The sequence below is a fragment of the Paramisgurnus dabryanus genome, chromosome 6, assembly GCF_030506205.2.
Source record: "Paramisgurnus dabryanus chromosome 6, PD_genome_1.1, whole genome shotgun sequence".
In the NCBI taxonomy this organism is placed as follows: Eukaryota; Metazoa; Chordata; class Actinopteri; order Cypriniformes; family Cobitidae; genus Paramisgurnus; species Paramisgurnus dabryanus.
This window is the reverse complement of record NC_133342.1, coordinates 46,078,474-46,093,109: the sequence shown is the minus strand read 5'-3', so window position 1 is coordinate 46,093,109 and position 14,636 is coordinate 46,078,474. Positions and strand designations below refer to the sequence as shown.

Here is a 14,636-nt window from a genome sequence, read left to right as displayed (position 1 = left end):
CTTTTATAAAGTAGATTTAAAGAACATTTTAAGTGTTTGCTTTCTTTATTAAAGTATACAAACGTTTTAAGATTACATTTACTATTTTGTATATATCCGCACTAAAGCGGAGTATATAGTGCTTTTAAGTTTGAAGAAGTGTGTTTGGCTAGGGTGGGCTGGGACGTCTCAACACCTCTCGTTTTTCTTTAACCCTGTGTGTGGCCAAACCTTATGCACAGCCCGAGCTACTATTGGACAGCTTGGATGTTATTGGGAGGAGTCTTACTGGCAGCAAAAGGGGAAAAGAATTGAAGTGCGCAAAAGTATTATGTAGTGACCGATGCCTTGTGTTCAGCAGTTTTCCAATGCGTTCTCCGACAGAAAGAGGTTGCAACTACGTAAGTCTAATCGACACCTGGAACAACAGTCCAAATTTATAAATATATCGTGGACTTTTGGGTGGACTGCTTTCACTTTTTCATAGAAGGCGTATTCAAGCGGATTTGTGGATTGCTTCAGACTCCCTGACGTCTGTTCTTCCCCAGAGAAGTCATGCAGGCGCGCTATTCTGTCTCCAGTCCCAACTCGCTGGGAGTTGTGCCTTACATCAGTAGCGACCAAAGTTATTACCGGGCCGCCACCGGAGGTGGATACACCGGGATGCCAGCTCCCATGAGCATGTACTCTCACGCGGCACATGACCAGTATCCTGCTAGCATGACGAGGGCGTATGGACCTTATACGCCGCAGCCTCAGCCCAAGGACATGGTAAAACCGCCCTACAGTTACATTGCGCTCATCACTATGGCCATCCAAAACTCACCGGACAAGAAGGTGACCCTTAACGGTATTTACCAATTTATAATGGAGCGTTTTCCCTTTTACAGGGATAACAAGCAAGGCTGGCAGAATAGTATTCGACACAATCTGTCACTGAACGAGTGCTTTGTCAAAGTGCCCCGTGATGACAAAAAACCTGGGAAAGGTAGCTATTGGACCCTCGACCCGGACTCCTATAATATGTTTGAAAACGGCAGCTTTTTGAGGCGACGACGGCGTTTCAAAAAGAAAGATGCCTTAAAGGATAAGGATGATCGACAAATCAAGGAGGCACCGTCGCGCCAGCAGCAAGGCCGCGACCAAGAGCAGTCTGTTCAGGGGTCGCAGCCAGTGCGCATTCAGGACATTAAAACCGAAAACGGCACATCCACGCCACCGCAGGCCGTGTCTCCCACTCTAAGCACTGTTCCCAAGATAGAGAGCCCTGACAGCAGCAGCATGTCGAGCGGCAGCCCGCACAGCATCCCGTCCACCCGCTCTATCAGCCTGGACAGCGCCGGGGAACAGCAGCAGCATCACCACAACCACGGCCAGGCCACTGCGCAGGGCTTTAGCGTCGATAACATTATGACATCTCTCCGGGGCTCGCCCCAGAGTTCCGGCGAAATGACTCCATCTCTCGTGGCATCTTCACGGACAGGTATAACTCCCACATTGTCCCTAAACTATTCTCCAAACCACACGTCGGTTTATAGTTCGCCTTGTACGCAGAACTCTCTCTCCACTACCTCCAATACCACCTATCATTGTAATATGCAGGCCATGAGCTTGTACGCAGGAGGAGATCGTTCAGGGCACTTGGCAACCACTACTTCTGTGGATGAAACTTTGCCCGATTACTCCATCACGACCACCACGTCGTCCTTGAGCCACGGGAATCTCAGTTCGACCCAGGAGGGTCACCATCCGCACCAAGGGCGCCTCGCCTCATGGTACCTGAACCAGCCTGGAGACATTGGCCATCTAGGTGCGACATATCCCGCACAACAGCAGAACTTTCATTCGGTTCGAGAAATGTTTGAATCCCAGAGAATCGGTTTGAATAATTCGCCAGTGAACGGGAATAACAGCTGTCAAATGTCGTTTCCCCCAAGTCAGCCCATATACCGCACATCGGGGGCTTTTGTGTATGACTGCAGCAAGTTTTGACCAAAAAAGTAGTTCGTTTTTCTTGTTGTTGATTTTTCTAATTTTTTCCTATTTTCATCGATACTGAGACCTTGATAATTACCTACTACCCCAGTGATGGACTGAAAAGAAACAGACATGAAACGCGAGTCAGACACACTTGATGTTGGTTTGTTAAGGACAGTGTTACTTCGAATAACACGTAAGTCTTCTTCGTTTCTGTGAGCTATATGCTGGGCTGTGTTGAAATGCGTCTGACGTTTATGGACTTGTTATTACGTGTAAATTGCATATAGTAGCTAATTTATTTCTAAAGTGTAGACGAATATTATGGACCAAACACCAAAAAAGTGTTTCTAAATTGAACTGCAGTAATTGTCCAAAAACTGTTCCATTATAACAAGGAACGGAAAATGTATAACGCCATATTCTTTCAAATGTTCTCCTTTTGTTGGAAAAGTATTATGAAGGAACATTGCATTGTTTGTTTAATAAATTGCCATGCTATTTGAGTTCAAATTAGGCTACGACTGATTTCTTAAATCACTCCCAGAAACAGAACTATTTGCTATAAACTAATAATGTATTTATAGCAAAAGATTTCAAGATTGAAGCTTGAAGATTGTGCCATTTACGTACCTAAATGATAAAACAAAAACCTATATAAATGGTTCGAATGTATTAACATACAAGTTGGTTGCTTTGAATGAATCCTTCGATCCTCCTAAAATTCTCCTTTATAGGGTTCTCATAAATATAATACTCGGATCATATGAGTACTCAGATCATGTGATTTGATTTATATAAAATAATGCAATTGAATCTCAGCAGCCACATGTAGGTTAAATTTGTTCCGCTTTGGTTGCTTTATTAAAATGCTTAGACATTAATTGGTGTGTTAATTATATGTAACAACAGACCATTTAAAATGTATTTTTCTTGTAAAGTCAAATAACATACATTCCAATTGCAGGATCAGTCCTCGAAAATGTCATCCCGAACATGCATTTTAGATCTTCTTTGTCTTTACAGTAAAAAAAATAATAGCCGTGAAAACGTTTCGGAAAATCTAAAAATGTGCTTGATCTAGCAACGTCTAATTTATGTTTGTTTTCGTAAAATAATATTAAATATGACTTAATTAAATAACACCAACAAAATTAAATCTTAAAAGTTTTATCATGTTGAAGTTGTGTGAATTGCAGTTTTTCCTGATTTAACAGGATTAATAGGCCTATGTCTTAATAAATGAGTGCTATTGGATGTGTTTTGCTATAATTTTTCACTTATACCATGGACTGTCATCATCGTGACCTGAGGCCTTTGCAACAGATTCTTGGTCATTGTAATTAAGCCATTGTTTTCAGTGTCCACGTGTGTTTACTTGCGCATTCCACGGTTTTGTTAATATCATACCAGACATGCCAAGGATACTCCAATAACAAATTAAACAGGGCGAAGTGAAGGGTAGAAGGTGTAGCCAAAATTGACCAGCGCTCACGACAGAAATAAACAGGTTTTTAATTAACAAACCACCCTTGTACAATTCAAAAAATAGAAAATAAACAAAGGTACATTTTTATTAGGTGAAATCTTAGCAATGGAAACATAATTTAAAACTAATTTAAATGATGTAAACTAATTTTATCGTTTAAATTTAATATATTCGATTCCATTTGTTTACTGATGTTTTCTATTAATTTGGAAATTTCTTCACTTGTATTGAGATGTATTTTTCTATCTGTATACATCTCCTTAACTAAATTAGACCATGTAAGGGTTGAAGGGACATATAGCACTTTTACATTTGTTTTTTTTTTTTGTCTGCAGTCCAACTCTAGGCCATAAGACATTCAGGGCAAATCAACACATGTTTTCATTGCATCGGTGCCTCACAAATTTCCATTGCTTGCGTGGTTGATGGTGATTACAGCGGTTCATTAATCGGCCAATTGACCAACTTATGTCAACCAAATGTCCAAGATTTTCTGTCATATTTCCGCGAGCATTTTTGGTAATTTAGGAAACACAGAGCAGCCCTTTTTATATTATATATTATTTTTTTTATATTTGACATGATACAACTTCATCGGCGAAACTGTAACAACACTGTTATAATATCAACCTCAATGAATTATTTTTATATAGGCTACAATTACAATAAAAAATATAATCGCAATAATAACAACAACAATTAAAATAAGCAATAATAAAGTTTCATTATTAGATAGGTTTTATGTATGAAAGATAATGCATCATCTTACATAATATTTGAATAGGCTACAGCTCACGTGCGACTGCTTACAATGAATTTTGGCCTTTTACAGCGCATTCTGCTCTAGAAAAGTTGTAATCATGCTCATAAAAGTCATTAGAGCCTTTCCCCAGTAATAAACAAACGTCGAGTTAAGCACAAGATTGATGGCGCCCTCACAGAACGGGCCAGGTCAGGAAGGAATAAAATTCAATCAGTGCGCAGGAATCATTTTTCATGAGACGGAAAAGGCAGAAGGGGACGGGGGTCAATGGGGAGGATGTCGGCCGCCGGAGCACTATCAACAATACCACAAGAGAAAGGCAAAATGAATGTGCTGTGTACTCAAAAAACAGTCTCTTAAATCTATATGATTTCGAGCTCCCCACACGAGCCGTCAGACCAGAACTCGAAGTACTATCGAGTCCTGCACACAGCTGAATGAGTTATAGGGCAGTTCTGGTTAAATTAAAATTGAGTTTCTTGCAGACATACTCCCGTTTCTTTGGCCATACTGAAGCTTAAAATATTTCTGTAATCTCTTGGTTTCTAGCATAAAGAAGACATGACTTTACGCAAGTGGAAGTCACATAATGTAGGCAAATAAGAAGTTGGCATAAAACATTAAAACATACAATCAGTTCACTGTTCTGCCAGTTCTTAGCAGTGACAACGGAAATCCTATTTTTACTTCAGCAATAACCAGTTAAATAAGTTACTTACTTATTTAAACTATTAATTTGAAGAAGTAAATACACCTTGCAGAAATGAATCCATATTCAATGCATTATAGGCTATTCAATAGAGAATATATTAAAATATTTTTTAATTTAGAATAGCCAATGAAATCGTGTAATATCATTGGATAATATAAGTCGCTCTATGAACCGTATGACCAGACCACTTCTAAATTAAAATTGGTACACGATGCAATAGAAATGCAAGTTTTTTTTCATTTCTAAACAGTCAACATGCAGGCAAAATTTAGAGCAAAAAGTTATTTTAAACCATGTCAAGAAAAGCCTCATGATTATGCTTGCATTATTTGAATCTAAATGGATTCAAAGAAATTAAATAAAAAAAATTGTCGACAGCATTTTTTGTTCATCGCAATTTTGGATGACATAAATTATTTCTGTAGCTTTAAGATATAAGATATTTAAGACATTCCGCCATTTTCTAAGCAAGTACATTTTCACACTCAATATCATGCTGAACTATATTTGAATTAGACTGAAAAACAATAACGTCGTTGTTTTCAGCACACCTTTGAAAATCCTTTCGTCTAAAGATTACACATTCAGCTTATGTGTAATGTTATCGACGTGAGATATCGACATAGCAGGAACAACTTACCACAATTTTAAGTGCCCGAAAATAACAGAATTTTTTTTAATTCGCTGGTCTGAAGAACATTCATTGTATGGTATATTTATTTTGTATGGCAATATTACTACATTTCAGCACATTTAGTTGTATTTCTTGAATCGGCGTTTTAGAATGTGTTCCACACAAAACATAGAAAATCTAAATATAATATGAATTATTACAAAATAAACGTATACTAAACAGATACAAATATGTATAATAAAAATATTTAAATAAAACAACCTTATCAGGCAGGATTAGGCCTAAGTGTGTAGGCAGATTTCTGTTTAATTTTTACCTGAAAAATCTAACGATACCGTTTAAAGTTTTAACAGAGAACCATGATAATTTATCAATCACAATACAAAATAACTATTGCAGACTATTAGAATAGTCACGCAAGTATATACTAGTCAACGTTTACAACTCATTTAAACTAGCATCTCATTACTGACCTGTCTTATTTTCAGATCTACGTTCGCACTATTTAGTACTGCGTTGTGTTAAATATATTTTCATTGTCGTGGTATTGCGTTGACACTTGTCGTCTATTGTATAAAGCGGTGTATTTCTATACAATTCATAGAGAAAACGGAATTGATTTTAAATCCACTATGGTTCCGAAGATATTTTTTATATAACTAATTTTATTATATTTACTAACTTGTTGCTAGAAGTTCATGTTCATACATCCACTGAAGGTCTGTATTTCCTGGTGGGTTGTTTCTAGTATCACCAGAGGTACGCATTAATGTTATTATAATAAGTTAGGAAATTGTATTTTTTTTTTTCAAATGAATAATAATAAACAATTATAACAAAGTAATAAAACCACAATGCGGGTACAAAAAAATCCTTATTTAGAACATCCGAGCTCTTTAATTTATGAAAATTGGAGGTCGTGAATTACGTAATAAAAACATTAAACAGGCTTCCAAATATATATTAAAAAGTTACTCATCCTTAATAAAAAAAAAAAATGAAATAGGCCATTAGGATCGAATTTTATTTTAAATACTCTTTAATTTGTAAGATGCTTTTGGTAAAGGTCTACTAAATTAATTAATGTAAACGTACAATTTTTCCTTTATTTAGCCTATACGTTATATTGTATACATTGTATAGTGACCATAGTAACATTTTACGTCAGTATAATTAATTACAACAACATTAAAAATTATGTAATTAAAACCAATTTTATAAAATTATGCCATAAATGGTCTTCATTAGTATCATTGCAACTTAATTGTGTAATTAAGTTTTAACTGTAACATAAAATGACCCTGTGAGCTATAGGAACAAAACCAACTCGAGCGCACCGGTAAATTCTCATCCATAATAAATGCAAATAATTGTATCGCCAGTGCATTGCTCAGGTCACGAACTAAACTCGAACCCACATTTTGGATCAATCCGAGCTGGACGTTTCTATTTCGCGGTTGAGTGAGGACAGAAGAGCTGAGGTGCAAGGGAGAGAGAGAAACACACCGTGCACCTGTATGCTTGACTGCGAGCTGAGGCTGAATGGAAAAGTGCAGCGTCTCAAACTCACAGTTGGTGCATACAGCCCAACCTCAAAGCACCATCTGTTTCCAATTAGGAGTCCACATAGACTCAGGCTCTGTCTGACAGTCCAACTGCCAGTTAAAAGCTCAAAGACTTGTTCTGAAAAAATATCCCACCCCGCTGCCTCCTTTTTAGCGTACTTCGAAACCTACTATTTTTCTATTTAAGCTGAATAAATGGCTTCCCCACGGATGAAGATCTGCAGAATAGTTTTTGGGACTTGAGTTTAACACGTCTCAGTTCAGGTTACATAGTTAAAAGCCATAATGGACAACAGGTTTTCACTCGTGTTGAATTAAACAAAGTTACAGAAAGAAATGTTTTGAGAAGCTATGAGCTTATTTTAGAGCAACATATTTAAACCAAACATGCATGACATTTTCTGTCCTTCTGTACAAAAACATCTGACATTCTTGTGAATTAACGTAAGAAAAAGTCAACGTTTAATGGCATCGCCTACCTACTCAAACCTCTCATATACATCCCCACACGCCCATAGTTGGAAAGCGTTCTTCGCCTTGAATAAAGGGACCAGTGTAATTTTTGACTTAGGGGAAATGACCGAGCCCACCGACCTTTGGATAACCCAAGCACCCTGGCACGAAACCGCTCAGCTTAACACAGGCTAGCCTTAAGTCCAGACCTTCAGCCCACCGCACCGACACACCGGCCATGTACAGCCAGTCTAATTAAAGCCGCTTTTACTTGAATATCTCGATTCTGCTCCGTCGACATAGAAGATTTTGTCTTCAGTTTACGATCAGATTTTCCCCCTGACGTCTTGGGTGCCCTTTCCTATTTTAATTACCTTAAACAAACGGGGAAAACATGATGATTTCAGAGGGATCCCGATGAAAGAAACCTGCATATAAACCTGTGCACTTTTAGGCAGTGTTCGAATTGAAGGGGGTCTGGGGGGGTCCCGGACCTCCTATAAGCCTTAAGGGACCCCCCATAAAGCACAAAAATATAAATTAGGGGGGTCCCCTGGTTTTTATTAAAATTAAAATACTACATACATTTAAAATCCTCATTTTGCGTGTCACAAAGCGATACTGTCCATTATTAATCTTTAGGTTTAAGGTTTTTTTTTAAATCTTCTCAAACAATTATTTCATAACAGTGGCAAAGCTATCCACTCAGACTGACGGCTGGTCAACCCAGTCACACAAAATATTTTATTAGGAAAGCAGAAGAAATCACGCTTAAATGATAATAAATGATAGTCTCTTTAATACTTAGCCTATCGCTCAACTACGCATCTTTCAGAAATAAATAATTATTTGTAGAAAGTATCTTTTGCATGTGTTTTTTTAAACCTTGGAAAAATGTAACATGCAGGGCCGAAGTGGGACTCATTTTCAGCCCTGGAGTTTCATGTCTTAGACCGGCCCACTTTAGTTCACCACTGACTATATTAAAATAATATAATTAAATCCTCAGTGCACTATTCTTTGCAGCCTTGCAATTAATATATTTTCCAAAAATATCGTTTCCAATTCAATGCAAATAGTCTAAAAACAGTTATGATTTTGCCATAATCATGCAGCCCTACCATAAGGTATTTTAATATTATTCAATTAAACTTATTCAAAAACTGCTGAAAAGGATCAAATGTTTTCCCCTATATTTTTTCCCCTAGCGTTTTGCATGAAATAGATGAAGAATAACTATTAATAGATTAATCATTGTTACATATATAACTTACCGGTAGATATAAAAAATACGACATTTACCTTTTATCAAGTTATCAACTGCTGAAAAGGAACAAATGTTTTCCCCTATATTTTTCCCCCTAGCGTTTGCATGAAATAGATGAAGAATAACTATTAATAGATTAATCATTGTTACATATATAACTTACCGGTAGATTTTTTCCTTTTTTTTACATTTACATTTACCTTTTATCAAGGTATCAAGTTGCGCTCAAGTATTTTAAATCTAAACGTGCAGCAAGTGCACTCAAATAGACGCGTCTAAAACAAAACTCGTGTTCACAGGAGACCGCTTTGAAAAGCAGAAGGCGGCGGCGCGTCAAGCGTTGTCCATGCGTTTTAAATGAATATGGACCCTAATTATGATTATGAACGCAAGAATTACTTCGTGGTCGGAAGTTGGGGCACAATCAACTTGGTCATAAAGCGGTGGGGACGTATACCACCCGCAAATTACGCGAATGGGGCTGCTGTGAGTGCTGGGGACAGCAACCTTCAACCTGGTGGCATGATAACTATCTTTAAAATTATGTATCTTTAAAAAGATTAATTATATGTAATTTATACAGTGAAGAAGACAGTGTTATTATTCATTTGATTCTATTTATGTACCTAAATACTACTGTTAGATCTTGCTTTATTTGTAACTTTGTTCTTTTCTATTTTTATATGTTCATAATTTCCAGTTTTGCTGATCCGAAAATTGTTCAATCTATGACTCAAAAAACGCAATGTAACCATCCATTTAACAACTACTATATAGTAAAATTATGTAATTTAAGAATGAGTCCACCCTATTTCACCCCTATTCTGTTTAAAAGTTCTGCCCTTGCCAGTGTTTCACACTAATTTGAGGGGTAAACTTTTTTTAGAGTTTGAGTTAAGGGTAATTTGGGGTTTCTTTGATTAAAACCAGGATCAGATGATTGTTGATGAAGGACGATCACATCTTACGTTGTGAAATCACAGCGACCCTATAATGAGGGGGGTGGAGCTTGGCCGGGGGGTGGGGCTTAGCTAGGGGACCCCCCATAAGCTTTGACATAATTCGAACACTGCTTTTAGGATTCTGACACTCAAATATGGGCATTGGGGTCGCAAAGTCTTTTTTTAAAAAAAATAATCCTAATTATATAAATTATGAATGAAGGAATACATTAATTTGAAGAAGAAAGTATACGCAAAATGTTGTTTACTCACCAAACTGTCAAATCGTATTATTATTTTTAAATTGCCAGCCCTGACATTGATGTTTGTGATATATGGGATAATTGTTTTGTTTGCTTATTGTGCACAGCGTCATTATTAGGGAGAGCAGGGGCGAAAGTACAATTTTTCAGAAAAACTTAATTTTAAAAGATGTTTTAGACAGATAAATTTTTGCTGTGGTCAATAACTCACAAGTGTTGTTAATACCAGGTGGAATTTTGAACAAATGTAAAACGACTTCAGTATAATTTCACTTTGAACATAGTGAATTGTTACTTTTGACCCTGTCAGCAGGGACGAAAGTAGCACACATGTGGGTCAAAAGTAATACAAAAAACAAGATAGATTTTTGTGTTTCACTTGTTTTTATTAATTATACATGACTATGACCTTGTTAATATGTAACTGGAAACTTATTTTGTCATTTATCTTTGTAAAAAAATAATGAAATTACTTTTTTATTTTAGTTTTATAAAATGTTTCAAAGCAACCAAAAGTACAAACACTAATTGTTGAGAAAAAAAAAAAAATTCAACAGTTTAAACACTATGAAAATGAAATTAAATGAAATTAGAATAATTACACTTTTTTAAACAGTATTAGCAGCGGGACAAAAGTAACAAGTATCCTCACATTTAAACCTGATTTACTTTTATTTAGAAAAACTCTGAAAAGTAAAACTTCAGGATGTGTTAGAGCACTAAATAACCTGTAGATTGATCAGTATTGTAACACATGAAACGAGAAACACATCATGTTATAACTTATAAGAAAAAAATATCGCTTTTGGAATTTACTAATCATTGTTGAAAACACCTTTCTGGATCTACACGCGGAAAACGGTGAGTAAATAACGCGACATTTGTCAGCTCTGTCAAAGGTTGTGTGCTAAGATGCCGTCATCGTTTGGGATTCAGATGTTATCTTATCAGGGCTCGGAGAAAATCGCTTTTTAGTTTCGTCCCGCGTTACTTTTATCCCGGTTCTCTCCTATAGTAAATATCACCAGGATTATGACGTTATAGTAGCCTAAATGCAATTTACTTAAAAGTAAAAAAAAGCTACATCAGTTGGGTCAACATTTTTGACATTTCAATACACATTTTTTTACATAAAGCCTACTGTCCTTTACGTTTTCAGTAAACTATCTAAAGTTTTATATTTGAATTTTTATCCTGTTAAAACAATATGAATGTCTTTTAAGTTAAATTGGAGGAGGACTCTGAGATATTTATTTAAGAGATCCGGGGTCTGAAATGTTGAGCCTGGATTTCTTCTTTTGTTTGAAATACATATAACATTATTACTAATATATGGGCCTGAAAGCATTGACTGAAAAAAAACCAATGAATGAGGCAAATGTTAATTTTTGAGCTACTGTGTAGTTCTGACTATCATTAGGAATATACAGAGGCACTAAGGCTCATAGGAAAAACAATGAGATCACTTAAATATCATGATTGTTTCTCTAAGACTGCAGGGAGCAAGTTAAGACGTATATATGCTAAGATTAGTTTAAGTCTTGTCAAAAAAGACCCAAGTATGACTTAGTGTTTAGATCTCAATAATGTAACACTATTCCATATAGTTTCAAATTTATGCTCAAAGGCCAAAATGAACTAAAATGATCCATGCTATCTGTGCTAATTTGATTAATGTATACTCTTTGTTTAAAAATTTACTTAAGGAATGAAAAGGAGAACCACCTGAAAGGTGTTTAAAAATATGCATTCACACACAAGGAGGTTACAAATCTTTAAAAGTAAGCAGTAATAAAGCTTTGACTATGAGTGTAAACAGAATGATGAATCCAGAAAAGGACAAAACGGTTTTATATCTGTGTTGTGTCTCTGGGATGTTCGTACAAAACTCTTCCCAGCTCAAAATTATTCCAGCCTGATTATGATCTGTTCCTGCTTCCAGAATACCAGGAAACCAGGATTTACCTCTTCAAGCTGGCAGACCCACACTCACACACACATGCATAAACACAGACCCCAGTGTTGCAAAGCCGGTGTCCAAGTCAACATGCATTTAAAGCAGTGCTTCTGTAGCTCACTGGGCAGAGGTCATGAATATTATTTCCAGGTAATGCATGGACTGAAAGAATGTGTACCCCAAATGCACTGGACTGTATGTCGCTTTGGATAAAATGATCTGGCAAATACAAAAATGTAAACCATTTTGCTTCCTTAATGTGATGTTTATTTAATAAAAAGTGTAGGATATGCACAGATAAATCAGTAAAACCAAGAACAAATTTGGGAATATGTGTAAAACATAAAGCAGTGTGCTGTCTTCAGTACAGTTTATTCCAAAACTGTACAAATAATGTGATCATACATGTGCATGACTTCAATTTCTGAATACATTAAGCACTGTCAGAAAAATGGGGTTGTACCGAAAAGTAAACATTTGTACCTAAAGACTTCATATTTGTACCTCAGAGGTACCAAAGAGATCTTATTAGGACCTCAAAGATACATAATAGTATACATATTGGTACCAAATGTACACATATCTGCATCTAATGGTTCATTTGACCTTTTTAAAGGGTTCTGCCCCAGTGACAGCTGGTGTACATATTTTGACCACTTTTTCTAATAGCGTGTTTGCAAACTCTGTCAAATAATTTGTTAACCCACCCAGAGCCTAGCCACAGTTAAACCATGCAATTTTTTTAAGGATGTAATTTAAACAGTGAATTCACAGTAGAAAGATTTTAAGATGCTTATGACAGACGACGCTGCCTCACTGTGATTGGCTGCGATTCATAATTTGCTCCCCCCCAGTATTGCCGTAAGGATGAACATTTATCAGCTTTTGTGTGCTGTCACCACATTCTCTACTTTGCTGTCAATCACACAATCAGAAATAAGTGGAAATGCCCACCCAGCTTCACAGCACTGAAAATGCTGTGAACTTACTGGCAGAAATTTAGCCCTGCAGTGCAAATAGCATTCACCAAAAAGCCGCAAGTATTACAAAATTCACCCCCTAATAATGTCAAGTGAACAGATGCATGTTTCAAATAATTTATCAGGAATTATGACCAGATGAGACAATGATCATATGGATCCAATTTTGGGCTATACCAGTAACCTCAGACAAACCAAATATGTCCTGTTTTATCAGACCCAACCCTCATTTACTGGGACCACTGTTGCACACAGTGGGGAAACTCAATAAGTAGGGTGCGGGGCCGGTAGAGATGCTTAAATTAAATCTGTTCAATTTAAGCCTTTGGCAGAGTTCACTCACATTGTACTTTTTTATAAATTCTCCAAAAAATTGTACTGCACAAAATATTGTCTTAAGTTACAGGTAAGACGGAAGTAAAAATCTATGAGAAATGCTGAAGTATGCCTATGCCTATGTTCAAAAGCTAAAATGGACATTTGATAGTCCCTTACTAATGTTAGTGAGGTATGGCAAAATTCTTTCTCACTCTCTGAACCCTCATTCTAGAAATCAAGAGCACCCCCCCCCTCACACACACACATTTACACACACGCACATACTGTACATACATTTCAAAGAGACCTTTCAACGGCTCCTTTATTTGACCTGGTTAGGTAGAGTTCTTGTTTACATGCTACCATTAGGTTTCCTTTTCTTGGCCGAGTAAGACATTGTTTCAAAATATTAAAGTAATTGTTTGTGTGTGTGTGTGTGACTGTTTGACAGAATGGAAGCAGTGTTTACTTACAAGCAGGGAACTTAATTAAACGTAATGTATATTTCATGTATTTAAGACAAAATGTGTGAAATAATGGAGTTGTGGAGGACGCCTGTACAGGTAGAAAAAGGTAACAATTTATACATTTTAAACATTTCATAGCCATTAGCCAAATGTCAGCTATCTTATGCAAACTATATAAGGTAAATCTATAACTTAGTTTTTCTATGTGAACATATTGATGTTTATGTTGACACATTAATGATTCAAAACAAAAGTGCCTAAATGACAAAAACTTGTACAGGACCAGGTAAAAATATGAACTTGACTAACTTATGTTGCTTTTTGTCCAGAACACATTTTCTAGTTGTTTTATAAAATGTATAGAAATATGTAAAAATAAGTTTATGTACTTTGTAAGACTAACATCACCTCACCTAAGCAATCCTTTTGTTTTTATTGATTTTACAGAAATCAAGCTTTAAAGTCAACATGAAACGACAGTAGCTAAACATAAATGTTTTGATATCTTCATGTTAACAGCGAAGGTCGTGTGATATTCATACTAACATTTCACACAGTGACAAAAGCCAAAATTCTATTTGTGTAAACAAAAACACACATCCATTCAAATATGGCAAGTTCTCTCTTCTGTTATATTAGTAAAACTTTACAAAATAACATAAATGAGGCTTGGCATTTGTTTCAGATGAACAAAATGTCTTACTTTTCTGCAAAATGTCTGACTGAGATCAAAGTCAATGCCGAGCAAGGCTCTACCCCCTGTTCAGGGCCTGCTCTAAAACAGCAGCGTAGGGGAAAACCAGAGACTTCAAAGGCCAGACAGAGAAAGTAATTTTACTTATCTTAATTGATGCACAATTTTAATAATGAT

At 36.2% G+C, this 14,636-nt stretch overlaps 1 protein-coding gene across 1 annotated transcript; it reads left to right on the top strand.

The window, feature by feature from the left end:
* The first annotated feature begins 290 nt into the window (after window positions 1-290).
* foxc1a (forkhead box C1a) lies at window positions 291-2,596 on the top strand. The gene has a single exon (XM_065275816.2). The coding sequence runs from the start codon at window positions 535-537 to the stop codon at window positions 1,969-1,971; it is 1,437 nt and encodes a 478-aa protein (XP_065131888.1). The 5' UTR covers window positions 291-534; the 3' UTR covers window positions 1,972-2,596.
* The last annotated feature ends 12,040 nt before the right edge of the window (window positions 2,597-14,636 follow it).

Coding starts and splice junctions, on each gene's coding strand:
- foxc1a (XM_065275816.2), top strand. CDS start 535: ATGCAGGCGCGCTATTCTGTCTCCAGTCCCAACTCGCTGGGAGTTGTG.